The sequence below is a fragment of the Lepisosteus platostomus genome, chromosome 7 (assembly GCF_059453375.1).
Source record: "Lepisosteus platostomus isolate fLepPlt1 chromosome 7, fLepPlt1.hap1, whole genome shotgun sequence".
Taxonomy (NCBI): domain Eukaryota; kingdom Metazoa; phylum Chordata; class Actinopteri; order Semionotiformes; family Lepisosteidae; genus Lepisosteus; species Lepisosteus platostomus.
This window is the reverse complement of record NC_142617.1, coordinates 49,435,185-49,462,797: the sequence shown is the minus strand read 5'-3', so window position 1 is coordinate 49,462,797 and position 27,613 is coordinate 49,435,185. Positions and strand designations below refer to the sequence as shown.

The 27,613-nt window shown below is 42.7% G+C and overlaps 1 protein-coding gene across 1 annotated transcript; it reads left to right on the top strand.

Annotated features, from left to right (window-relative positions):
* The first annotated feature begins 774 nt into the window (after positions 1-774).
* Positions 775-27,375, top strand: aldh1a2 (aldehyde dehydrogenase 1 family, member A2). Its single transcript, XM_088640968.1, has 13 exons — positions 775-985; positions 12,615-12,719; positions 13,941-14,081; positions 15,204-15,333; positions 16,886-16,947; positions 17,654-17,782; positions 17,968-18,081; positions 23,065-23,167; positions 23,893-24,077; positions 24,806-24,970; positions 25,479-25,636; positions 26,120-26,194; positions 26,631-27,375. The coding sequence occupies exons 1-13, from the start codon at positions 869-871 to the stop codon at positions 26,701-26,703; spliced, it is 1,557 nt and encodes a 518-aa protein (XP_088497094.1). The 5' UTR covers positions 775-868; the 3' UTR covers positions 26,704-27,375.
* The last annotated feature ends 238 nt before the right edge of the window (positions 27,376-27,613 follow it).

Sequence of the window (27,613 nt, the reverse complement as noted above, 5' to 3'; positions counted from 1 at the left end):
AGCTGACCTAACCTTTTGGCCAAACATAATTTAGCTGGTAAGATTAAGAGTAAGAGACTGGCTTTATCAAAGTTAAGGATCTATAAACCACAACTTGTTCAGAGAATCCCTTATTTCCAAGTACAACATCTTACGATGGGCGTACGTTATTGCCTTACAAAGATACCTTACCTTTAAGTAATTCAAACATTTCATATTTTTGCAGCACATTTCAACTTTTACGCGTTTGAATTCAGAATAAAGAAACATAAGACTGCTAATACACAAAGCCAAAACGAAATGATTGAATGCCTTCCCTTAGCAATTCGTATCTAATTAGGGTTTTAGTTTTGGGTTCACTTGCGATTTTTTGCAACTTAAGTTCAGGCATCTTGTTATGATTAGAGCCCCCTCTCAGACAGATTTGAGCTCGCATGTAGGTGTTAATTCTCTTGTAATTATAATTACATAAACCCGCTGTGTTCGCCTGTTAAAACACTGATTCCTTACTTTTATGCTTCTACTATTTATATAACGGGGAAAGAAGTAAACAAAAGATTTAAACAAGCAAGATAATATTCCCTCTTTGTAATCGCTGAACCGATTTCTTTGGAAGAAAAGAAAAAGGCAAAACACACATAAATGTCTGAACTAAAGGGGTTTCAGCTTTCTCCGGCCGCTCTCCACAGGGTCCGACTTTGAGTGGCTTATGTAAATGCTAAATTTTAATTATATCATCCCTGGGAGGACGGCCCAGCCCACTGCCCAATAAAAATGGACCGAAGCTGACACCTGGTTATATACACAGGAAGGATCCCTAAGTCTTAATCAGAAATCAGTAGAAAAAAATCACCGGTCCGATCTGAACCGAAGGGGCAGCCGAGGCGCAATGACTTCCAGTAAAATTGAACTGCCGGGAGAAGTCAAGACAGACCCCGCCGCGCTCGTGGCTTCGCTCCACCTCGTGCCCTCGCCAGTTCCCAACCTGGAGATCAAGCATACGAAGGTTAGTCTGAAAACTTCCTTAGATGTTAACTGGACGCTTTCAAATTGAACATTTTTTTTGTTTTTGTTTGTTTTGCCTTTCATCGAATTCATGAATAGGTTGTGATGTTTTTTTTTTCTGCTGATGTGCATTCTTTGTGACTAGGTTTTATTTACAGATGTGCATGATCCCGGTCTGATATTGATTAGACCCTCATAGTAAATACCAAAGCATAACGTGTCTGCAGCACTCTAGGGGGGAAACTATATGGAGATTTAGACATGTATTAAGTTTAACTTAAAATTACGATACATGGTATAATAATATACTATCATTGTCAAAATCCTTAAGGACCTGTCTTCTTTTTACATACGACTATAGGAATGTGTACGCGAGAAACAGGATATGATCATACAGAGAATTGGGCTTAGTCGATTCCATTTAGTTTATAAAGAGCTGCGTACTTTTTTTGTAATGTCTGTAAAGAACTGTGCTAACCATTTAAAACGAATTAGCCCTTTTTGAAAGCTGGATTAAGGTAATTCCAACACTGATTATACAAAGGAGACACCGCGCATTTCATGTGTTGCTACGGAAAGGATATGAACTTGAATTTTTTTAAACATAGCTCGCAGCCTGCTTCATGGACAGTGCATCGCTATTTACAATCGTGAGCCACTGGAGAGGAAGCTGTGCTTGTTATGTTTTTGTCACAAAGGCTCAATCTCGAAAACAACGCTGCAGTAAAAATTCTGTTTTCTAGATTCTTGAAACTCACTCCAGACTGGGTGCGTTTTTTAGTCAAACCGTCGTAGTTATCCTGTACTGGGGGCAGAAGGCTGATAAACTTCAAAACACGTCTTTCCACTGTGCTGTTGTTCCAAGAAATCGTGAATAAGAGATTATGATTCTGTCTACATCTAGTTAAGGGTAGGGAACGTGTTTCCGTTCGTTTCAAGGCCAATAATAATAATAATAATAATAATAATAATAATAATAATAATGATGATGTATGGCTTTTATAACTTTATCATTGTAGCACTTTTGTAAGTTTGTATGATAGTATGGGATTTATTCCCAGGTTTTCTAAGTCATAAAATTCCATAATTAACAGTGACATATAGTTCTTCCAGACCGGAGAAGGAGACACCACAGGAAAGAATGGAAAAGAGATGACTCACGCAGTTTTGCTTTGGCTGTAACATTTAATGGCATCTGTGTTCCAAAAGTGTAATTGGAGTAAGATAGCAAGTGATGGTTCCTTCGATTCAGATGTCATTTTCAGTCGCAAGCACTTTCACACTGGAGCCTGGGAGAGCTTCAGGATTCCAAAACAGGTGTCTTCCTACATGCAGGTGGTTTCCACTGGGTTCCGGAAATGTCCGCAGGAGCAGACGAGATAGGGCAGTTTTCTCCATAAAAGTACATCCTGCAAAACGGAAGTGTCCTTCCCGAGTTCTTTCCTTTTCCTTCTTGAAGGTCCAGATTTGAAGCCTGGACTGTTTGTTATGTTACACGAAGGAGGGCACGTTAAGTGAAAAGTTGGTTGGTGTCACCTTTCTGTGGGAAACGTAAGAGCTTTTGTGAGCTAAAACAAAACCCCAGCACAAATTAAGCAAACATTTGTTTTAACTCAGCCAAGTAAACAAAGAAAATAATAACCTGTCCACTATTACTTGGAAATCATAGTTAGTTTCCTTAGTATCCCTAAAGGTTTTGCAAGGCTTTCCTTGGAGTAACTCCATCTAATTTTTGCTCTTTGTTTGTACAAGACTGGCAATGCTGGTACTCTCTCATAGTAAAGCTGAGAACCTGACTGAATTAATAATTTGGAGTGGAGATTCTGGCATTCAAAACTGCATGTAGTAAACTCAGTTAATTCAGTGTGGCATTCTGAAAACTGAATTATCATACTTCAACCACGAGTCAACTGAGTGAATTTCCTGTGTTTGTGAGGTTTTGTCCAGGTTTCTAGATCATGTATGAAATTTTAAAGACGTAAAAGCTTTCAGTTACACGTTATAGAACCTGATCTCTCCTGATGTATGTTTTTATGTTTTAACAAAAGATGCCTAAATTGCATATTTCAGATATTAATAGCAATCCCTGTTATGCATTTTTGGCTTTCAAAGAGAGTGTTTTACAGTATCACAAATGTAAGTATTATAGCAAGCCTTTGATCTTTATAAAGCTTGCTGCTTATATTGAAATTCTTTCTATAAGCAAAAGTGCTGCATTTTGCAATGTCTTTAAACTTGGTTATATAGCCTAAATCACAATTTCTCCACACAAACACTTGGGTTGAACTGTGCTTAATTGAATCAGTTTAATTAATGCAACATTTGTACTGCTGTCTTGCCTTGGCTGATGTTCTAAACCTTTAAATGAGCATGAAGAGTTTTAAGTGTTACCCTAAGCTGCAGCAGTTAGGACAAAAAAAACTTTTTTTTTAAATCAAAGCAAGAGGAGTGTTCCTTTTTGCATTCAGAAGTGTAGCAAGAATTAAAATAAAGATAAATGAAACAAGAACTTTTCATTTAAAATATGCAAATTTGCAGTTATATGTAAATCTTGATTATTCAAAAGTCAGATCCATAAAGAAAGGGGATGATAAATAAAAAAAATATTTTGAATCTTGACTTTTACTCCAAAAAACACATATATTTGAAGTATTGCAGGATTTGTACTGAATGTTCATTTACTACCCTAGGGCATTAATACAATCATTAACATTTCTGTTGTAGAAGAAAAGTCTTTGCAGGGAATGGAGAAAAAACAATATAATAAACTTTGAATTTAATTTTAATTTAATGTGAGGCACATAGATTCAAGGAATCCTCTGTGCATTTACCCTGCCTGCTCCCTCCATCTTGTTTACCCCCTCCACACACGCCAACAGGGTGCTAATGAAGTTTTAGAGTGGGAAAGCTTGGAGAAATACCCCCAGGAATTTCAGTGGGTTTGTGCCTGTGGAAAAGCAGCGCCTTCTGTGGGGTGGACACTGATTTATGGCTGGGCTGTACATGAGGGAAATAGATTCAAAACTTCCATTCTTTAATCTGCGCCCAATTTCGCATTTAGTGCCCAGGAAAATAAACACAAAGAGTACACAGACCTATTAACTAATGTGTCCCAGTAGAATTCTGCAACATGATAGTGGATGTATCTGTGTTAGAAACTCTTTTGTCTCTGACTTCAGTAAAGCTAAACACAATCAATTTTAAACCTCTAGGAACTATTGAATGCAGAACCATAGATATTAAAAAAATCTATAGGATATTTAAAAATGTGTTGCATGTAAAGTGGTATTTGTGACTTGCTTTTACTCTCACTGAAGGTTTAATTGCAACAGCTTGTAAATGGTTTATGCAGGAATGCCGTAACACATTCAATTGGAGATAACATCATCGCGAGACTTCTAATCGCCAGAGAATTTCTGAATTACTCTTCCTGCTGGAACCTTGCCACATCAGTCATAGTGTGAAATAAAAAAAATTTCAACTTTTTAAATCTGCTTACTGTGACAGCAGATACCTGCTATCTGTAGAGTAATGGGCAACAGGCATGTTTGTGAGAACGCATGGTACTATAAGGTAGATGGAGTGGAAACTTTGAACTCTACATGTTTGTTTGAAAATAAATTACTGATCACTGTGTCTGGGAGACCCATAGTCTTGTGTCTATCTTTTAATTCAATTCAAAATACTTTATGTGTCCCCATGGGGGCAATTTATTTGCTACTTAATCTCATTTCACAGAAAATAACATGCTCCAGATTTGTGTAAGGAGGAACTTAATTGCGAGAAAATGGATTGATGGAAGTGAGGCTTTTTTATATTAAACATATTGTGGGAATCATAGCTAGACTTAGTCTGGAAGCTGTAGCAAGGTCAGGGAAACTCTGAGAGTGGCCCTGCCTTCAAAGTCTAATTCCTGAAAGCCTTCCATGTTCCTCCCAGACTGGGATGGCCATCTCTCTACTGTGTATGCCTTCTCCCAGTTTAAACAAGTACAAATTGGCCCTAATCTGCCCTGTGTCTCCCTATTGCTTTTATCTGTGAGGTCCCAGTAGGCCAAGCATGATGCTGCTAGCTTGTTTCCAGTCTCTCACATCTTTAGTTTGGAGTGGCAGTTCTTGACTGAAGGCCTCTTTGTAGTCCGCTCCCCCAGCTGTTTGTCTAAATGGTGCTCAGGGAGGGCTCTGGCAGTGAACCTGGAATAACAACGCTGGACTTTGACTGGGCCCTCTGAAGAGTGAAACCACTGCTGCAGGGGGACGTAGCAACTGGTCGATAACAGTCGGAGGAAGCAGTAAATTAGGCCTCTGCTGATGGCTATTTATTTTTGACGTTTTCACTTTCTGAAAAGAAGAAAGGTGGCTATCAGGCCACATGTGTGAAGTGTAATTAACAGAGCTGTGCCCTACCCGCTAGTGGTGACAGGTAGTTGCTCTGTCAGAGCGAACAGCTTCTCAAATTCAAGCCCTTTCCTGTGGTGCCCCAATATTTAGTGATTACATGTCGTTGAGTTCAACCCCCTGTCTTTTAAAGAGCAGGCAGTCTTTCAGGGGTCCCCGACATTCTCTCAATCTCACACGAAGAACAATCTGAAACAATCCTTCTACATCGCAGTTTTATCCGTGAGCGTTATCAGTGAGGGGCTGAAAGGGTCACAGTTGAATGACTCCTACGGCCTGTAACTTTTAAAGTTAATTTTAAACTCGCTGGTGAGCAGTGGTTGATTTAACCGATATGTCGACGTGGATGTTAGGCTTAAACAGCCCCAGAAATGCATCTTCTGAAGGAAATGACCAAGAGGAGTTGAACAAAGTGAATAATGACAAAACTCATTTCACCAGAGGGAACTGGCTCTACTGAGACTTAGTTACACGGAGGTCTAGCACAAGATCTCCTCAAGTGTCCTGAAAGAGAGCGCCCGCTCTGTTTGTCTGTTTGTCTGGGTCAATTTACTTTTAATACCATGCTCTTTGAACGTTTCATCTCTAATAGAGAAAGATAAAATTCAATTATCGTCTTTCTCATGGTCCTGAATCTCCTCGGTTCTGGAAAAGCGGCAGAAGGGCATATTAATAGCTCCTCCTGGAAGGTTCTCACAGGTCTTTATAACAATCCGCAGTAATTGAGATGACACAGAGGCAAAACTCTTGAGAAGATCACTACCAGCCACCAGGGACTAATATACGGTCTGTACCACTGTGCGGGTCAGTGTCTCTGGTATTTGCGTTTGACCCATGAGATCTGGTGTTCCTCACTTCAAAACTCTGTCTCGCTGAGATAAGATCAAACGTGCTAAGGTAGGGCTAGGGCTGGTGATTTATCACACGTCGCAGAGCGCGAGGGGCCGGTTTCAAGTAAAGCTGACATTCCACCAACCCCCCCCCCCGAAGTCTGATCGCGTGGTTCCTTCTGCTGGAGAGCAAGAGAAGCCAGCAGCGCAGTGGGATACAGCGCCCTCCTGACACGCTGAACATGATTTAGCGCAAAGTCGTAAATTGCCACACTTCAGAAAGTAACTTTGTCTCTGTGTGCATTTCATTTTGTGAGCTCTAGTCAAACATTTTGAAAAGGCTGGTGTGTGCCGGCTGGAAGGGTATGTCTTTGTACCCACCTCAACTCTCAGCTCCATCTAGAATGATGATTTTGGCCTTAGACCTTGTCAGTCAGCTGAGCCCCTTTGATGTTTATTCTCATTGTTTTTTGTTACCGCATATTATACACTTTATCCTTGAAGTAATTGCCTTTGAAGGGAAAAAAGAAGTAGCCGTTATTTACAGACTTCTGGCACAAATAGGTCCATTAAAATTCTTGATAACCAAAATACACCCTTAACCTAAGGGTTTTCAGTGTGATCTTGTGAAAGAAATGAAATATCCTGGAATGGTCAGTTTGAGTTAGATGTCATTTACTATCCTTGTAGTTATCTCTGGAAATAGTGTGCTCCGATTTGAAACCCACCCAAAGGTGATTGATCAAATTTGCTGTGAAGGATGAAGGAAACTCCACACACATACAAAGCCGGAGGCCACATTTTTTTCAGAGCTCTGGACTATATCTCTAATGAATCTTAATTGTCTCTAGGTGTCTCTGTGAAAGGAATGTTTCACACCACTAAACCACTGGTCTTTGGCATGTGCTTATGATGGTCACTCTGCTGATATCCCTGATTACCCAAGCTAATTAACCAGCTAATCCCCCAGTCCCACAAACAAAAAAACACTCGGACGGCCTTTGTTCTGCTTCCCCTTCGCAGTGTTCCCCTACAGTAACTAGAAAAATAAACGAACACCTCACTTCCTCTTCGCTTGCTGTGCTGCCATTTGCAAATGAAAGATGGGGCCCTTCCACAGTCTCTCTCTCCCCCCCAGCTCACAGACCAGAGCAAACATTTGGTGGGGGGTTTTCTTCCTTGACAAGAAATACAAGGAGGAACCTGACAATTCGCTCCTCTTTCTTAGCAGATTGATCAGTGATAGAAGGGTCTGAGTCCCGTCTCCTCCTCCGTCTCAATTAAGGCTGGGTGGGCTACCCACAGAGCTGACTCTTCCTGAGCACATCACTCCCACTCTCCAGGCCCACAGCCACTCATTTATGGGAAGGGAGACTGCATCCTCATTCCTGCGGAGTTACAACGAATTACTGAAACTATTGAGAAACGCCAAGATGTAATGTTATCCCATGACGCTGTCATGAAGGTACACATAGAAAAAACCCCAACTGTGTCAGTTGAGTGAAATGTTTCCAAATAGTGTTTACTTTCTGTTGAGCCATATTTAGATATTTTCAAATGCCGTTTACTGTGAGTGAAAAAACAACAACATTTGCTCCTTTTCAAAAGATATGTACTTTGCAGACGAGAACACTGACCCTGTTAGAAGAGCAAGTAGCTGAGACTTAAACTTAAAATTTTAAATACGAAACTGCGTGTGTTCCTGGTCTGTAATGTACCGATCGAGTACTGCTTGCAGCTGCAGGATAGTGTTCGCCCCCCAAATGTGTGAATATAGGTTGAGCAATGTTCATTGGGTTAAAGATCAACCTTAAAGCCACTGTCGGAGCCAGAAAAAGTGGTGAAATTTTGCTTTTCATGTGAAGCCGTTACCTCATAGTCTTTATAAATCAACGCTGGTTTGCTGAAAAGTAGGGGACTGCAATGAGGTTCACAGCCTGTGCTCCTTCAGAATAATAACTCTTTTAGAAAAGTCACAACGGGTCCTCCCCCCCCCCACCCCCAGCCCCCACCCCCGCCTCTCTCTCCCCAGAGAGCGCAGCAGTGATGAGCGTGCGAACTGGAAATGTTAAAGGTTTGTTATATCAGACATGCAATAAAGACGAGAAAAACACAAGCTGGGCCTGCTTCTCCTATCCCTCCCTCGCCTGTTACAATAATAATTATAAGTCCTGAAATCCGTCCAGCAAGGGAGAGGAAATGAAGTTCCCGTGATAGGAAAGTATATGAAACTTCCTGAGCAGACTCAGACACAGGTGCCCGGTTGTGTTATGCAGTGCTGTGGAATCTCAGCCTCTGGATTTTTAGTGTGCCCCCCGAAAAAGCATCAAGAAAGAGGCGTCATTAAATATTCCCTAACCCTCCGAGCCACGAGAAGCTGCTGGGGGCCAAACAGATGTGCTGCGCTCTGATACATGCTTTGGCATCTCGTGCCCCTCTGTTTGCACAGCCTCTGGAACCTCCAGAGGGGAAGAAGCACATGAAAAACGGATCAGCTCACAGAACGCTACGTAAATCAATGGAGCTGAGCAATTCCCATTCATTCCACTGTTCATCCAGAACACTTTCTCCTGTGGGATGCTATTATTATTGGGATGTTAAAAATGTCTCTTCCTGTGCGGAAATGAAAGTGTTTGCCGGGTGTTCTTTTCTAAAGACAAAAATGTGTGTGAAACCTGTTGAAACCTAAAATTCCACACTCCGTGCCAAGATAATGAGAGTGGAAGATATCATTGATGAAGTCATTCATATCATTATGGTTAATTAGTGTTGAACAGCCAACATCTCAGTTTATTCTTAACATCTAACTCAGGATCCTAAAATACCAGTGAACAAGCACTGCAAAAAGTGTATATCCATGAAAATATATCAGAAAGCAGTGATGTTTTCTTACAGCTGTGTTGGGACTGACTTTACCCATTTTAAGAATATCCAGTCCCCCAAAGAAACGGATGTTAAAAGAACAGGATCTCTGGGTGATACCAGAGGGTATATTTTTTCACAAACATCTGTAATGCCTGGAGATGTGCTTGTTTACAAAAAGCAGGAAACAAGACAGCGGTAAGCATGTCTTATTGATTCATTGTACTCAGTCAGCCACTTTTATTTTTTGAGCTCATGGAATAAACAGATTCATTCAACGTGTGCATCCTTCCTTCTGTCCATTCATCTGTTGTCCAAATAATATTGTATCAGTTCACTGCTGCAGTAACTACAGATGGGCTGAGATGGGGCTAACTTCCACATCTCGTCTGTTTCCTCTCTGATGTTCTGCACGTGTCCTTTGTGGAAAACGAAAATGCAGAGGTGTAAAGGATACTGGATCCTTGCACACTGTTGTGTTATACATTTACAGTATTTGCCAACCATAGTGAGATGAGTAAAACAAGTCCTTCGGCAATTTTCCTAACAAGAGGAGAGCATTGGTCCAACCAGCTCGTTTGGTAACTGATCGAATGATCTCATCCAGCCGTTTCTTGAAAAAAAGCCAGCGTATAGACCTCCAGCACTAGAGGACACAAAGAATACTTCTAAATGCAGAAAAAAGTAAAGAAAGTCTGTGGGGGAATAAGATGGTATTTTGGTTCAATGTAACACATGCCACAAAAGAAAGGCTTTAAAGGCACTGTAAGAACGCTGATAAAATTCACTCCACCATTGAGATAACATAGCCTGAAATGTGCTCTGCAGAACACAGGAGACCAGGGCTGAGGCTCTCTTTCAGGGATTGAGCATTCAGTAGTGCTTTGCATAGGAACAGGACTAAGAGCCCTGATGTCCTGGAACTACAATGCACTTGACCTGTTTGTAATTCTGCACTTTTGCACGTCTGTCCTCAACTTTTTTGGCAGTTGAAAGAGTTTTGTTTTAAAAAAATACAACCTCGAGAGTTGATTTATTGCGCGAACTCCCTGTCTTAATCAACTTTCTCAAGGGGGACTAACAAAGTTAAAAGCCATTCAGTGTGGAGATGGAACAAAGAGGGCGCAGAGCGCTGTCCTTTTCTGGGCATGATTTAGATGGGAGCCCTCTCCGATGTTTGCAGCGGTTATCTTTTCTTTTTCCTGGTGCAGTGTGAGAGGGGTTACGTGTAACATAAAGCTACCCACAGATTGCATTCTTACCAAGCTGTTGTGGCTGTCAAGGGGTTCTGCTGATTTAGGGAGCTCCACTACAGTGGCCTCCTATAAATTAAAATCTAATTCAGTGCTCTATAGCCCTTTCTGTTTTTGTAGTGTGTCATCAGTTGTCTTAGCTGTGACACTTTTATGAAGTGCCTTTAATGAGAGTCAGATTAAATGCACCAGAATGTATACATTTCAGAGAGCAGGTGATGCCCTGGGAGAAAGGCTGAATGCACTGGGCCTTTCTGTCAGTGGGAAGTGGAGTGCCTAACCTCACTCAGATTAATTGGAATGGAATCTGAGCCCCTGCAGAATGAGTGCATGTGGAATGGTACTAGCTGATACAGAACACCTAAAACTTTCAAAAAGTGAGTTATTTAAGTGTTAGGTTTTCCTTGTAAACCAGACAGCTGGGGGATTTAATCTTGAACTGCTTCCAAAAGCCTGGTATTTTATACCTGCTCTAAAGTAAATAGTCCACAGTTTACTGCCAATTAAAATGTACTTAAGCCTCTAAGTTTACGTTAGTAAATATGTAGAGTAGTTACTAATCCTGGAGAGAGAGTAACATATGAGCCCTGTTTTTAATGATTGTTTTTGATGTTTTCTCTCCCCTCCCACACAAAAAGAACGCTGTGATTGCCTGTATACAGAAAAGGACAGATGAACAGATGTGTTCTTAACAGTCTATTCATCAGTGCTGTCAGCAATTAAACAAGTGTCTCAGAGATTTACTTAGCTTTATCTTAACACACTGAAAGGGTGAATAATATTACCGTCTTCACTTTTTTACGCGTACTTTGCAGCCTTATTTCATGCTTCTGTTTTATTTTTAAATTCTGTCCCAAGCTCTGTGTTGTGTCACTTTTCACTCTGTGCAGCTGAACTGAAAAAAACACAAGATGGGAAATGAACAAGGGGGCTGGAAAACAAACAGGCTCACATCAGCATTTGTACTGTAACTTGACATCTTGTATGAACGTCAGATTTTTTAATTGTTTCATCAGGCCTCGAAATGCCGAACATCTGCTTCAAACGAGCTGCTTCTTTAAGTGCAGGACACAGCCAAGTCTGACACCTGTTTTGTAAACAAATCAAAGAGTAGTTTAGTTGTGAAATGGATGTGTATGGGAGCTGTCTAGCTCCTTACAGGGATGTAACACCCTGGCCTTTCTTGGGCTCTCCTAAGAGTGAATCTCCTTCTGCAACACCTCCCTTAACCTGCAGAACAGTTGCACACAATCTGTACCAATAAAATCCTAACACAGTGAGCGCTTGTGAAAGGTAGTGGTATGGAAACCAACTGAATTACAATATCAGTTTTCATTATGTTGGAGTAGAGAAAATGACACCAAGTATGTATTTACTTACATATATTGGCTTTGCATGTTTAATTTCTGTATTTTATTAGAAACTGTTGCAAAATCCCTAAAATTTATTTTCTGCACTGCATTGCATTTTAAGCGGAAGCTGTGTGTTACAGGGTTTGGTACTGGTTTCCAGTAATGAAACAGATTCCAGTTTACTAAGTGCCAAGTGGAAATACTCCGAGTCAATTATATGAAACTGTTCAAGGCATTTAGACACCACAACCAGCGCCTCTCTCAAAACTGCTCCAATTTCCATGACGGAGGGTGTTGAAAGAAAGCTAAATAAATACAGTCAATTGTACACGTGTGACCGCCCAAGAGAAAGCCTTTCTCAAGTGTCAGAATGTATTTGCGTTTTAATGATTAATTTGTCCGGCTTCTGCAGTAGAGTAAACGTGCAAGTTCAGCTGCTTCGGAAACGGAAAATGTAGTGTTGCATATATTGGTGACCACAATGCATGTCTTCCCCTGGTTCCCATTGTAGGGAGGTCAGCTGTTATGAGCAATTTAACTGTCTGTTCTTCACACGTGATGCCACCTGTGTTTCTAAGCTCTATCAGCTTAGTCATTGATAGGAGGAATTTACAGACTCCTGCATGTTGAAGCGATCGATGCCGACAAAGAAATGGCAACAAAGCACCCTGGGTAAACTACAACACATCAATAACCAGTAGTTTGATTTTGCCATCGCGCCCAGCCAGTACGAAGGGCTGCTGTTTCCTTTTTTTTTGAGAGGTGGCAATTTTAGTATGAGACAGGGCTTTGTTTCCCAGTTCTATCAGATTCTAAGATTTGAAGACCCCAAGGTGAGGGCAATTATTTAAGCAATGCCCCAGTAAAGTCTGGAATAACCAAAGCAATGGAACATTCCCTTTGACAGCTGTTTTGTCACTTGTCCATCCCATCCAGATTTTCATCAACAACGAGTGGCAGAACTCAGTGAGTGGAAAGACCTTCCCAACCTACAACCCTTCCAATGGAGAGAAGATTTGTGACGTGCAGGAGGCAGAAAAGGTAAGAAGAAAACCGGTTTTAAAAGAGGAGAATCACGACTTTGCCTCTTTTCGTTCTTTTTTTTTCACGTGGGAAAGCTGGTGTTATATCAAAGGATGATTTTTGAGCATGCATAGCTAAATGTTTATCAGACAGCGGTGCTCGCGCTGCTCTTGGGTTACATTCCTGGAATGCTGTTTTCCACTGCTTTTGCCTGGCACTCTCTCTTGTCTCATTTGTCCAAGTTTAAATGCCCAAAAAAAAAAGAAGAGAAAAAAAATGAAGTTTAGTCTAATGTGGTTGGGCATGCAGGCATTTTCAGGGAAAACATATTTTGCTCCACCCTGACAATCAGGTTTTGCAGAACCTTTTTTCTGGAAAATCTACAGAGGAAGAAAATCAAAGTACCCTTTTGGATTCATAAATCAGGCAGTAGGGAGAAGTACTGTCAGAGGATGCTAAGGCATAGCCTAATCCCAATTTAAAATAAATACATTTCTGCTTGAAATAAATACAGTTGGGTGGTGGTATTGGCAGTTGTGTTGGAAATTTAAAGACTTTTTAAGATGCATGTCTCTCGATAATTGCAGGTGTTGCAATTGTTGGTTATAACCTCAGTATGAGGACTGGTGGCCTAGCAGTGTTTGTGATATATTTCATTAGAAGTGTGTGTGTGTGGACATGTATCATTATCAATGTCAAAATGTGATTAAGTGTTTCCCGTAAAGATAGTAACTTCTCGCAAGCAGACAATCTGGGGACATCCCCATTGCTTAAAAATGTCTGTTCACATCCATCAGACAAAAGCTTATTTTAAATTATAAGCAGCACAATTGTACCGTATGTTTCACCTGGTGTGGGTTTTAATTTCAGTGCAGTATAGAAAGGTGAATGAAAAGAGCATGAGACTAAAAGGATAAAAAGGACAGAGGAGCTAACATGTTTTTACAGAGAGCTCTACATGAGGGTGTTTTAGGTCTGCTGTGTGTCTCAGGAATCGGACTTCTAGTGATGCATGGACTCCACTGCCCCAAAGAGCAGATTGGGGTTTCTCCTAAACACTTCTGTGAGGGCCGAGACCGATAATGCCAGGCCAACCGTAACCAACAGGGTTTGGATGGAGAAGATAGTACTTGTGTGCAGGAGATGTTTGCTTTGGGGGGACTGACGTTTTGTAATTCTGGTCTTCTCTCCCTCCTCTCTTCCTCCCCTCCATCTGCCTGGCCGTCTCTCTTTCCCCAGGCCGATGTGGACAAGGCAGTCCAAGCTGCCCGCTTGGCCTTTTCCCTGGGGTCAGTGTGGAGGATAATGGATGCGTCAGAGAGGGGGAGGCTGCTGGACAAACTGGCCAACCTGGTGGAGAGGGACAGAGTCCTGTTGGCGGTATGGCGATGGCCTTACTGGTGCTGTTGGTCCTTCTCTTTCCTAAAGGAGCTAGCCAGTTGTCTGTCTACCATCAAAATACAATTTTTTTACCCCTAATGTTCTGGATAAGACGTGCTTAGACTTACAGGATTGCTTTTCATATCTGTGCCTCTTTCCCTTGATAAAAGAGAATCCAGTACCACCATTACCTCATAATTTTAATGGCGATGTAACAATTAGTTCCCGAATATTTCTGCCTACAGTGATGTCATTGCAAAAGGGTTTACAGTTTTTTTTTAGCTGACCTTTTAATAGCACGGATTTTGTTAATTTTTTATAAATTATAAACACATATATTTGTATAATAGTATTATATTAACAGGCATCAAAGCATTTGAGATTATTGGGCATATATGTTGTTTCTTCTTGGTTTTTAAAATGTTTTTATCACATTATGTTGACTAAGGTGGAAACCAAGCTAGAACAAAAGTTGGTAGAATTGCTTTTTTAGTCGGATTTAATTGTCAAGCAGTCTTTTAAAATGTGGTGATGGAAACAGTGAGTTTAACACATGGTCCATTCTGTGCTAACTATGCCAATAACAATTGCGACGAGAGAAATAAAACTGGATTGTGCTATGGTTGACGTTGCATGAAGCACTTTCATCCCTTGCCTTTTATTAAGGTAGCATGCACATGCTTCTAATAAACCCCTTTTGAAAAAAACTATTAAAACAAGGCAGATTGGTTTCACAATTTCATAACAAGAAGAAAAACATTAAACAATGATGTTCTTTTTGAAAACAATGACTAAAAAAAAACACAACAGGTTGTAGACAAAGTGGGATGCCATTCTCTTGGGATCCTAATATTTAACATGGTCGCTGATAAGACTTAATCCTCCCCTGCCTGATAAGAACTCAGCATGAGGACATCGTTCTCAAAGTGAAATGCCAACATAATGCTATCATGGTATCACATTTTCCACAGGCAGCACATAAACTCTTTACAAAGACGTCTGACATGTCGGAATCTGCAGTGATCCAGATGTTTCTGATATATCCCGGGCATCAGTCATCCCCTGCATGATATACAACCTTCTCCTCTTCTTTCCCTTTCCCCATCCCACCCTTCGTTTCAGACACTGGAATCGCTGAACAGCGGGAAACCGTTTCTCCAGGCTTACTATGTGGACCTTCAGGGAACCATAAAAACACTGAGATATTTCGCAGGATGGGCCGATAAGATCCATGGCATGACCATCCCCATGGGTATGTTTACAAAGCACAGGGCCCTGGATATGATACTGTGTGATTCATTTACATCAAAAAATAATATTAGAAACCCTGTGTCATAGAAGAAAGGTGTCACATTGGACTGAGGTATTTTCCATGTGCTTTTAGAAAATGCAGGTATCTGCTAAAAGGGTAAAGGGGCTACGCATGAAAGGCACAGTGCTGGCAGAGGAAAACTTTGGGTCCACTCCTGACCAAATGAAGTTACATGCAGATAATGTGACAGCTTGGGATTCGCTGTCTGCAGAGCAACCATATTGAAAATCTGTAATGGCACACAGAGTATCTGTGAATATAAATACCCAGGATAGCCCAACGCCTTGGTGTGGCATTGCTTTGCATCAGGCACGTTTCTACAATGGGCCGGAGTAATGACATGCACATCAGGGCGCGGCTGGAGCTTTGAAGGAAACGGGGAGAGGATGGAGGGGAGTAGGGAGGGAGAGAATGCAGAAAAGCAAACATGTGTTGTCCCTATACAGATATACAGAGTGGTAATGGCCAGCCTCCCTCTGAGGACACCATCACTGGAGGGCCCTGACAGGGGATGAGGGCTCCAAGTCTGTTCTTGCTAACTTAGCCATGTGAAAGGGACCTGGTGGGGAGTTTGTCTGGCTGTAGGGTGCAGGACAGCAGCTCAGCATTTGTGTAACACTGCCATAAGCAGGAGCTCGGAGAAGAGCAGACCATTCAGAGCGCCGAGGAGACAGAGGCTGGGGTTGCCCAGCTGGAAGCTCAACGGCTCCCACTGATGTATTTCTTTTCGCATGCCTGTGCTGTTCATACCACGCTCTCTGCTACAGTGGCAATGTCCCGTGTTCCGCAGTGTTTGAAGATCTGCTCTCGTGACAGTGGGCCAAATTTCTCATTGTCCTCCCCTCCAAAGCTTCCCTTGAGAGTTCGCCACAAGTCTGAGTGTGCCTGTAATCAGAGGACAGGTTTGCAGCGCTTGTTTTTGTAAGAAACTAAAGGGCACTCTTATCTGACCACCAGGGGTAAATACCAGTTTGGTTCAGCGCAAACCAGCCACCTGATGTGCGCTCTCCCTGAGCTGCACCTCCAAGGCTAATCATTCATCAGCTGACATCAGTGGTACCTCTCTCCCAAACTCCTGAGAAAAGAGTGAGCAGCCCAGATGATGGGCTTCGCTGACCTTTCCCCACTATGAATCCAGAATCTTTGTTTTTAAGACGTATTCTTGTGAAATCATTTATTTTCACACAACATTAAACCCACCACTTGTGTTTATTTGCAGTTCACTTCGGTTTCTTTTCTGGCGTTTTTCATCTTAATTATTAATATCTGCCTTCAAAGGGCTGGAGGAATTTTTAATTACTTTTTCTTTGGGGGGGAAGGAGGGGGCAGCTTGAGTAAACAATATAAAAGTCTTGTGTTTTGATGTCTCAGATGCTAGTGCCTAATGCCATAGATCACTGTTCTGCCCTACATCGTGTCTGTAGAACAGTTGCTTTTCATGTCCTGCCAAGCCCAACTGGACCGCTGAACAATAACGATCCTCATCTTGCAGATGGGGATTACTTTACATTCACAAGGAACGAGCCCATCGGCGTTTGTGGACAGATCGTCCCAGTGAGTATCTGCCTGTTTATTTTAATTCACTTCGGCCCTCTCCAAAGGCAAATAAAACCTTGCCCTCCCAGCTGCATGTTTTTTCATTCGGGAGGGGAGTGAAGGGGGTCTGGAGGAATACACACATGGCACAGGTTCACGGAACACTCTGCCGTGCTTATCAGGCACTAGGGTTTGGGCAATTGCACTTGGCAGGGAGGCAGGAATGGAAGGGTAACCTCATAATCTGTCTGTGGATTGAGGTGGGAAGACCAGGTATCAGCCAAGAACTGTTTGGACGTTGCCAGCGCACTGAGCTGCCAGATCTCACTCCAGGGACTGGGTTTTGCTGTCGTTTATCGCGTCTCCCGACGCGGGAAGGAAAATGCTTAACAACGCCCCTGACGCGCCTGCCAAACTCAGCCCCCTAGGTTAACAAATACACATCGGGCATCTCCTTCCTAGCGAGGTCCTGCACAATGTGGAAGCCCATTCTCTGGGATACAAAGGCACTGGCCCTTCAGAAACGAGCCGCTGGACAGGTGAGAAATGCCAGGCTTTGAACTCCACGCGCAGACACAGCCAGGGGATATTCGGCACGGTGTGGTAGCGTGAAGGCGCAGTGTGTGAGCCGCGAACAGCCGGCACAGCCGAGAGCTAACGAACGCCCTTCCCCCCCCTCACCACCACCACCACCACCACCAACCTCTTCCTTTCCTTTCCACAGTGGAACTTCCCGCTGCTGATGGTGGCCTGGAAGATCGCCCCAGCGCTTTGCTGTGGAAACACAGTGGTTCTCAAACCCGCTGAACAAACACCGCTGAGCTGCCTCTACATGGGAGCCCTCATCAAAGAGGCAAGGGCCTGCCGCTTTCATGTCGACCACATTCTTCTTGTTTTTCTCTCTCTCTCTCTCTCTCTCGTTGCTCTTATTTCAGCCCATCTCCACCGCTCCGCTAGGAACTCGGGCAAGTCGGTTTTCCCTGGGTTTGGCTTGGCTCTTCCCTCTAAGCCTTGTTTCCTCTGATATTGTTTTGACAGGCTGGCTTTCCACCAGGAGTTGTCAATATTTTACCAGGATTTGGGCCAACAGCAGGAGCTGCAATAGCGAATCACATGGGCATAGACAAAGTCGCCTTCACGGGATCAACTGAGGTAATTTAACAAAGAAAACGCAAGAAGAGGGCTTGTTTTGTTTTCTCCTCACACTTCCACTAAAATGCGGTGTTACTGTATATACAGTGCCTTCCAAAGTACTCTGACTATTCCTATCGTGTCTCATTTCGTGAAATTATAAAACTGTGCATACCCATTTTTTTAAACTCAGTATTTCATTCAAACTGGAGGCTTCCAAGGGTAAGATAAGCTAACAGTAAATGTTTTGTTGTGAGTGTTTCAGTAGTTTGGTTACAGACTCGTGAATGCGATAAAGGGACAAAATAAGTAGTGGGTATTTGGCGTGACTCAACTAGCTGTGGGAACAGCTGTCTAGCCGTTTGGAAGCCCTAAAGTCCTTAATATTGCGAGGATTGAGCCAGGGAGCTGCTGCAAGAGTGTCGATGGGGAGGCAGGGTGAGGGAGGTGTGAGAGAGATATGGGTGGGGAGGTCCTGGGCATGAGATTAATATACACAGAGCTGTGCAAGATTGGATATTTCTCCCAAAGGTCAGTTATAAACTTCGATAAATTCGTTGCTGCAGAATCCGTGTGGGATTTTCTCCCTGACGTACAGCCTAGTAATGTGAAGTGTTCAGTATACTGTTTATCTGATGCACATTTTCTCCCAACTCGCTGTTGGACTCTTGTTGTAGCTCTTTGTAGCTCTGTAGCCATCAGTGTCACCATATGTAATAAATCAGTAGGGGTGTAACAAAGAAAATCAGACTGCTAAATCTGGCCTTTAGTTCTTTGCTCCTTAAATATTCTCTCAGCGTGTGGCTCATTTTCCTTTGAGATGGACGTTCATGTTTTACGAAGCGTTTCTGCTTTTGCAGACGTTTCTACTTTTCCAAGCTCATGAATGAGGGATTTCTCCCTCCAGTTATTTTTTTTGTGCCTGTGGCTTTTTCATGACTTTCCCTGGGTTTTGGACTTTTGGGGTCTCCCTCGGCTGCTTTGTGCTGTTCCAGCAGGAGACTTTCATGTGTTAGCACTGCCTGCTGAGGCTCACTGTAGTAGGTGCTCGAGTGTCTGACAAAGACAGTGTGGGTCACTACCTCTCCTCACACCTGCCTACTCGTTCTGCCCTTCTGGCTGCTGCAGCCTCATCACTGACCGTTCCAGTCCTACTTAAAGTCTCTGGCGTGTAGGCACCGTGAGTGTCGGTTTATTCCACGCCATGCGGAACAGGTACCCTTGTAACACTGTGCACCAGTGCAGATCTGGACTGTCCGTTTTCTACTTAGAATTATTCCTATTATTAGTGAGATAGTTTTGCAGCAGGGTAGCACAGTGATATGGTGGTTAGATCTGTAGCCTCACAGATCTTGGATGTTGGCTTCGATTTCTATGTGTAGTCTGAATGCCCTGCCTGTATCCTCGTGGGTTTTGTCCAGGTGGTCTGGTTTCCACATATATTCCGAAGACCCACTGGCAAGCTTTATTGGAGACTTTAAATCGTGTTTGTGTGTGTCTGCCCTGTGACCGACTTGAACAAGTGCAGCCCTGCCTTAAGCCCTAGGATTCTGGGATAGATTATGGAAAACCTGACCATTACTGGGAGTAAGTGACTTTCCGATAATGGATGGACAGTTTTGCAAAAGCTGAATAAACCCCTTGAGAATCAAAGGAGGTAAAACACAGGTTTCAGGAGGAGCCACCACTTGCTTTCTTCTTGCAGAAATGTGTTAAAACAATGCGGTTTCTTCCTCTCGTCTGTTCTCTGTACTTGTAGGCAGACAGATCCCACTTCATGGATCCAGTGGAATGTTTACTTGCAGAATTTTTACATTTTGTTTTTCTAAAAAGTAGGAGGTGGTATTTGCATAATGATTTCTAATAAAGATTCTACAGGGAGGAAGTGAGATGAATTGGAAGCAGCAGTCTTTCATGAATGCTAAACAGAAACATACGGTTCGTTTTGCTGTAAAGCCACTGTAAACTGCTTCCTGGTGCTTTCAGAACAATAATGCTATATTAATGTGGGTTTAAGCGCCAACCCCAAATTATAACCTGGCTCCCTCAGAATAGCAACACCCCTTTGTCTTTGTGCTCGCTAGTACTGAGCTAGTTTATAAGTGTCACATGTGTGTCTAATGAGTATCGAAGTTCTGACCCTGGTTTACCTCACTGCCAAGTCTGCCTTTGTGTGCCTCCGGTATTACAGAAAAAAACTTGATTTTTTTCAGTCCAAATGTTAATGACAAACTTGCACATCAAGGTCGAACAGCGCTTAAGTGCCTCAGACTCAGACTGTAATGCCTGTTGTGGCCTTTCATGCCTGTCAGAAGCAAATCAGGTGGAGCTGCAGTGTTTGTGTGAGTGAAACATGTCTGACTGACTCAATACAGTTATGAATCATAGTAAATCTTGTAACGAGACAGACGGTCTTGCCAGCGCTGTGCCTGTGCTCAACTGCTTTTACCCTCTGCTGACCAGTGTTAATGTGGCAGCTCGCTGACCTCCTCATATCCTTCTTCTGCATTCCTTTTAGCTGGATTCTGAAAACACAGAAAAGGGGCCGTTGCAGACTCCAATGTGCTAGTATGTGGGATATTTTGGAATAATGAAAATCGTATGGAATCCCAGACATAATAGATTAACTTTACAGATAAGGGAAAATAGAGACTAGTAACCAAAGCAAATCCTGCAAATTACCCTAGGAACAGTGGTTAAAAAAACATGCTTTTCACATGAGGCTTTTACAGGGAATCGTCGCTTCAGTAGTGTGGTAAATAAGATGATGCTCACCAACAGAGGCTCTGAGTCTCATAACTGAAAGGTTGTTGGTTTGAATCCGAGGAGCGGGGGCTGATGTTGTATCTTCGCAAAATGGTACATCACTCAGATTGCTCCATTAAAATGGCTATCGTGTAAATGGGAGGAAAACAAATGTTTGTCACGGACAGGATTGCAGAATTGCATGTTCTGAGGGGAGCTGGATAGCTATGTTTACTTTGAACCATGAGCGCAGTTTTACTCCTCCTTGTTTCTGGGCTGGTTTAGGAGACGGGAAGGAGTTACAGCTGCTGGAGCTGTTTTCAGAAAATTGCAATAGCAGCGGCAGTGCCACACTAGGGCTAGGGGAGTTAAAAGAAACCCAATTTCGAAAAAGAGACACCTGTACCTGCATGTATTGAGTCTTAGCAAGAATGTCAGAAACTGTGGTACACCAGGAAACCAAAACACATGGCAACTCTGGAATGTTATAAAGCCGTGAAGGGCTTTAGTTTTCTTTTTGATACCAGCTTGAGCCTGCCATCACATTCAGTTTGCGATGTAGCATTAAAGACGCACCTTCCTCGGGGGATGTGTTACGGAAGGAAACTCTTCCCCAATCAGCCTGATCCAGAACGATGGATTGATTGAACGATGGATTGATGGATCAAGAGCGCCTACGCCCCAGCAAAATCTGTGGGAAGCCGATGCTGTGGAATGGGATGGAAGATGGCAAACGCAAAACAAAAGCCGATTCCTTTTGTGGTTTGCATTTCATGCTACCAGCAAATATAAGGCCTTTTCCTTTTATGATAAGTGGTTAGAGAACATTTCCTCCAAAATTACCTTTTTTTTTTGTTGTTGTTGTGCCTCTGATTTCATTTCTGGAGTCAATTAGGAATAGAATAACTCGAGCACCAAAGCTTTTAAATATACAGACAGTGAGTCACAAGCCTTTGTTTATGGAAACAAGGGACAGTCCTTGGTGTAGGTTTCAAGAGCTCATCATCAGTGGTTGAGCTGATATTGGAGCAAAGCACACCATGTTACTGATACACGCTGCTGAGGCGCATCACCTTAGACAGTAGATCAGGTGGCAGAACGTTTCCTTTCTGTGTTAAATGAACATACCCTGATCTCATTATTAGTCAAGTAGGACCATCAAAGTGAACTACAGGAGAGCGGGGAATGATTCATGCCAAACAAATGTTTGCTGCCTAACAGCTGTTCAACCACTTGTCCCAATTTGCTCAGCAGGCTTCCCTTTTCATTTCCTAAGTGAGATTAATGCAGGCTTGCATTATTTTGAAAGACAGTTGTCCAGTGTTAAAACATCTGCAAGGCTGTTATTTCTTTGTTTTGCTTTTCTTCTGCGCTCCCCTTCAGCATACAGTTGTGAAATCGTAAGCGACCCATGCGGGAGGGGTTTCCAGTTGTATGCCTTTTAAGATGTTTTCCTCTGATAAATAGTGGCACAGAGAAATATTTATACTCTGTTGTACATAATGTCCAAATACCTATGCGTGAGCTGTTTATATAAAGAAATCCTCTGTACTCTTTTTCATAGGCGTTTGTGGAGTTGAGCTGTATCCCATGCTCTCTGTTAAGTTAATATTTGAGACACTGCAGTATGTATTTGCATACCGTTGCTCTCATTTCTAAGTAGAAATTTAAAATAGGCTGTACCAGGATAACTTCAGTTAGGGGAAAGGTAACAATAATGGTAGAAACCCGAACAGAGTGATATAGAAATTTGTTGCCAAAGGATCAAACGCATACTCCCACAAACACTCATAGTGCTGTTCTTGGCTGGCTACCAAATCGAAATGCACTCCTGCCATTCCTATGGAAAAAGACATGATAATAAGCACTTCGTATACAATAAAAGCTAAAAGCTACATGTGTCTGTAGCCTACTGGTTAATGAGTTGTATAGCTGAAAAGGCACCTTAAAAACTACTATGCAGCTTTTCCTAGGGTTATAAAACTTGGAACTGGCAGTATCATGTCCTTGCTTTATTTGAATACATGGCAGTGAATCTTTTTGCAGTTTAGCATCATTTTTGTCCAAAACTAATTGATATTGCGGATGTGTTTCTGGAGGTCTCCTGTTTCGGAAGGTCTACTTAAGTTACTCTAGTCTGGAGCTCCCTAACCTGCTAAGTTATTTAATGGCTGCATCCCACTGATTTACTGAGCTGGCTGGTGGACTTTGCTGCATGTCCGTGATGTGTGTAAAATGTTTCTCCATTTCCTCTTAAAGGTTGGGAAGCTGATCCAAGAAGCAGCTGGAAGGAGTAATTTGAAGAGAGTAACGCTGGAGCTGGGAGGAAAGAGCCCCAACATTATTTTTGCAGATGCAGATTGTAAGTCTCCTAGAGCTTTTTAAGAGCATTGTTTTTTAACTGTATTTTTTTTTCTCTGCTTAGCGATAGTTCCAGCCAGACTCTTTTAGTAACAACCAAGGAGGATTTGTGTGCTTGGACAACTGACAGTGCCATACAATGTGCACCGTTGATCCGAATTCCCTTCTTAAGATGTTATTTCTTTTTAAACAATATAGTTTCATAAGGGGTTTCATGGAGAAGCGTATTTCCCAATTTAAATCAGGTTTCCGTGCCTTTAAATGACTTCAGCAGCAGCCCTGACTTTCGCAGAATGTGAATCATTAAAGAGGAGCCCCTTTGTTCCGCCTCCCAGCACTGAGGAAGGTTAATAAGTGACCATGCTTAATTAACCCTTTACTTGCTGTTAAAGACTCCACCACCAACCCCTAACAGAGCCCCATGACAAATAACAAATACGTGCCTGAAAGATGAACAGAAAGGGGAAGAAAAAGGATTTTGTGTTTCAGAGAGAAGCAACCTGCTGCCCCCACCTCACCATTATCATCTTCGATTTGATAAGGTGTGGCAGAGTGTGGTAGATGTCCACTGCCTTTATGGCAGCAGCTTGTCTTTGAGGAAGAAATGAACGAGGTCTGGTTAGTGCACAGCTCCAGACCGCCCAGCTGGGCAGATGTACAGCACTGCAGTCAAGCAGCAGACTCGCCTAACAAAGCACGTCTGGTTGTGTCCTCTGCTCCTGACAGTGGACTATGCCGTGGAGCAGGCTCACCAGGGAGTCTTCTTCAACCAGGGGCAGTGCTGCACTGCCGGCTCCCGCGTGTTTGTGGAGGAGCCCGTTTATGAGGAGTTTGTGCGGAAGAGCGTGGAGCGTGCCAAGAGGAGAGTTGTGGGAAGCCCCTTCGACCCCACCACCGAGCAGGGACCGCAGGTAACAGTTTCAAACAGGCAGCGCGGCCGCGTGGTAGAGGGCGTTGCTGCCTCAAAGCGCCGGGGCCCTGGGTTCAGAATCCGGATGTGGGGTCCTGGCTGTGTGGAGTTTGAACGTGCTCTCCATGTTCGCGTGGGTTTCCCCCAGGCGCTCCTGTTTCCTCGCACAGTCCGAAGTCATACTGGTCAATTGGCTTCTGGAACAATGGGCTCTGGTGTGAGTGTGTGCGCGTTTATGTCTGTGTCAGTGTGTGTGGCAGCGCAGCATCCCATCCAGGGTGCGTCCTGCCTGGTGCCCGTTGCTTGCCGAGATAGGCTCGGTCTCCTCTGCAGCCCTGTATTGGGCCAAGTGGTTAGAAAATGGATGGGTGGGTGCAACACCAGCCTCTTTACCCACAACCCCAATAGCTAGCTTCTCTGAAGGAGGTTTTTAATAACCTCTATCACTGCATGGAAAAAAAAAACTACTTTTCTTGAATAACAGATACGAGGACTTAAGGAGTTCTAGAGGGATTGGGGTTCGAGCACTGAATACCGTGCTGAAAAGGAATACACATGCTGCTGAGTTTCATGCTAGAGCACTAAATCTCACTACTGGTCCTAGGTTTGCTCCCTGTGCTTAGAATGTCAGGATACCACCAACGGTGCAGCAGAGTGAGTGGGGATTCATTCTGCTCTCAAAGCCCGAAGTCTGTGTCTCTGAAGAGCGCCTTTTCTTTTCTTTCTCAGATCAGCAAGGAGCAGCAGAGCCAAATCTTGGAGCTGATCCAGAGCGGGATCAGCGAGGGAGCGAAGCTGGAGTGCGGTGGCAAAGCCATAGGGAGGAAGGGATTCTACATTGAGCCCACTGTGTTCTCCAACGTCAGGGATGAGATGCGGATTGCAAAGGAAGAGGTAACGCATATTAGACACGGGGCTTTCTGCAGTGAATGCTCTTTGCATCTTTAGTCACACAGTCTGAGCGTATTCCAGCAGCACAGCTCTCGCAGTGTACTGGGGTACACTGGACATGTGTCTGTCTGACAGCGAAAGAGTGAGACAGGATGCAGTCCGTTTCTGCTCTGAAACTAGTGCAAGGCTGGAGGTGCAGCCTTTTTTATACATGTTCGCACTCCATTAGATCATTTGGTGTGTATTTAATTCAAGAATGTTAATTTAAAATGTTACGATTTCCACAGACCTACTTTCTTAACACACTGAAACCCAAGAAGTTTTTTTGCTAGATTCGAGGAGACTACTGCAGACCATTTGGCTACCTGGTTGCACATATTCTTAAGCTGCAGGAGACACTGACGTTCCTCTGGTGCAGAAAGGACCTCCATTTATTTTTGTTATGCAAAGAGCTGCTACATAGACTTTTCCTTCCTGGATAGTTTGCATGTCAAAGTGTCGTGTTTTGCAGATTTTCGGACCAGTTCAACAAATCATGAAGTTTAAATCCATAGATGAAGTGATTGAAAGGGCCAACAACTCTGAATATGGCCTGACAGCAGGAGTCTTCACAAGAGATATAAACAAGGCCATGACCGTCTCAACAGCCATGCAGGCTGGAACAGTATGGTAAGACGCAGAGTCTAAAAAGCCTAACTGATATTGTCTGTTTTTTTTTAGGAAAAACCAGTAAATTCAGGAAATGTTTTGCTTGTATTGAAAAGGCACTATTATAATAGTTAAATACAAAGAAATTTGAGATGTCCAAATGGCAGCATCTATATTGCTACATAGAGTACTCCCACGATATAAATATCAGCAGTCTGCTGCATGAAGTTTGTGGCTGCTCTGCACAGAGAGCAACTCTGTGATGGGTCGCAAATGACTGTGAGGTGTCAAGCCTGCTCATTTTAATATGGCAGGGCTCTGTATTGAATGCTCATAGAGGAGGTCCAAAAGGTTTTCATATCTACTAACCATGCCTGTTCAATATTTGCTCTTGCAAATCTCTTCAGCTGCCAGGTATGTTTATTGGAACATAGTTAAGGCAGCTGTACTGGGAGAAAAGCAAAGGCCCACAGAGTGTTAATACATGTTTTGTGTATCCTGTAGGATAAACTGTTTCAACGCTCTGAGTGCCCAGTGTCCGTTTGGAGGATTCAAAATGTCTGGCATCGGAAGAGAAATGTAAGTAGCCTCCCCTGCTGTCTGGCTCAGGACCAATGTTTTAATCTAAGGCAAGCCAGTAATGAAGGGCAGCACGTTCTGTGCTATTGTGCAGGGATTTGGGTAAAAATTGTAGGATTAAAATCCGCACAAATATGAACACGCATTAACTGCTTTCTTGATTTGCAATGAACTAAACAACAGATTTCTGACGCAATGCACTATGTTTTGAAAACAATGCAACAAGGCACTTCTTCTGCTTTCCGAGGGGATCTGTCTTCCATACTTGTGTTCTCCGGGTCACTTGATTTGGCTGCTAGCGTGGAAGAATTTGGCCACGACACACAAAATGACAAGACAGGTTAAAGGAGATGTGTCTGTACGTCATCTTGGCCCAACCATCCCCAAATCGAACAAAAACAAAATCCTGTGTGTTTTTTTTTCCCATGTTTGCCAGGGGCGAATACGGACTGAGAGAATATTCTGAAGTGAAAACGATCACAATAAAGGTACCCCAGAAGAACTCCTAGGCTGCTGGACCCTCCACCACTGTGACAAGGAGGGGTGACTCTGAGTGCATCACTAATTGTCTCCATTTAAGCACTCTGTGGGATGGCTGAAGAGGACCCAAGCAACAATGTGACACTATTCAGACATTGCATCTGTGGCTCAGCCTTACAACATTACTGTGGACTGCTGCTCTCATCATGAGCCTTGTCCCCTGTGCTTAAGTTATTTTTAATGTGCAGGGTGGGGAGAAGGCTGTTGAAAAGCTGAAGCAGTGCATAAAGCATTTTAATAAGCTCGACTACATGTCGACTTCATTTCAACTTTCAGTACTTGCTGATTTAGTTACAAATCAGCACCTCTCACCTTACCCTAAGTCAATCGATAACATCCTACTGTTAACACTAGTTTATTCGAATTAACAGTTCTTCTTTGACCACTTACACTGTATATTACCCTTTATTGATATATTTTTCAAATGTTTTGATAAAATGTACAAAGAAAAATGGCTAACTTTTAGAAAACCTTTTACTCAAACCAGGAAAAAAAAGAGTTGATGCATTTTATACAACAGTGATTGTTAAATTGATGTTCAGTTATAAACATGTATACAATTATGTACTATGAAAGTATAAGAGCTAAAATATAAAATATTTTCTATAGATTTTTTCATTAAAAACATTTTTCCAAATGTTGCCCTGTTCTATTCATTCCTAAATATGAGAAAAGGGATACCTTGCAAGGCTCACTTGGTTTCGAGTTCGAAGTCATCTCATTTCTATTTTTAATATTCATGACCTCCCAGTATTTACAGCTTCTTGTTGAATGTTAAAGATCTGAAGAGCTAAAATTAGGAAAAGGGTAAATCTTTGTTTCTTAATCAACTCTGAAAGAGAAAGGTGGGAAAATTTTACTCGGCATTTGGAGAAAACC

Coding starts and splice junctions, on each gene's coding strand:
- aldh1a2 (XM_088640968.1), top strand. CDS start 869: ATGACTTCCAGTAAAATTGAACTGCCGGGAGAAGTCAAGACAGACCCC. Junction 14,082..15,203: donor GGGACAGAGTCCTGTTGGCG/GTATGGCGATGG, acceptor CCTTCGTTTCAG/ACACTGGAATCGCTGAACAG. Junction 23,168..23,892: donor TATTTTTGCAGATGCAGATT/GTAAGTCTCCTA, acceptor TGCTCCTGACAG/TGGACTATGCCGTGGAGCAG.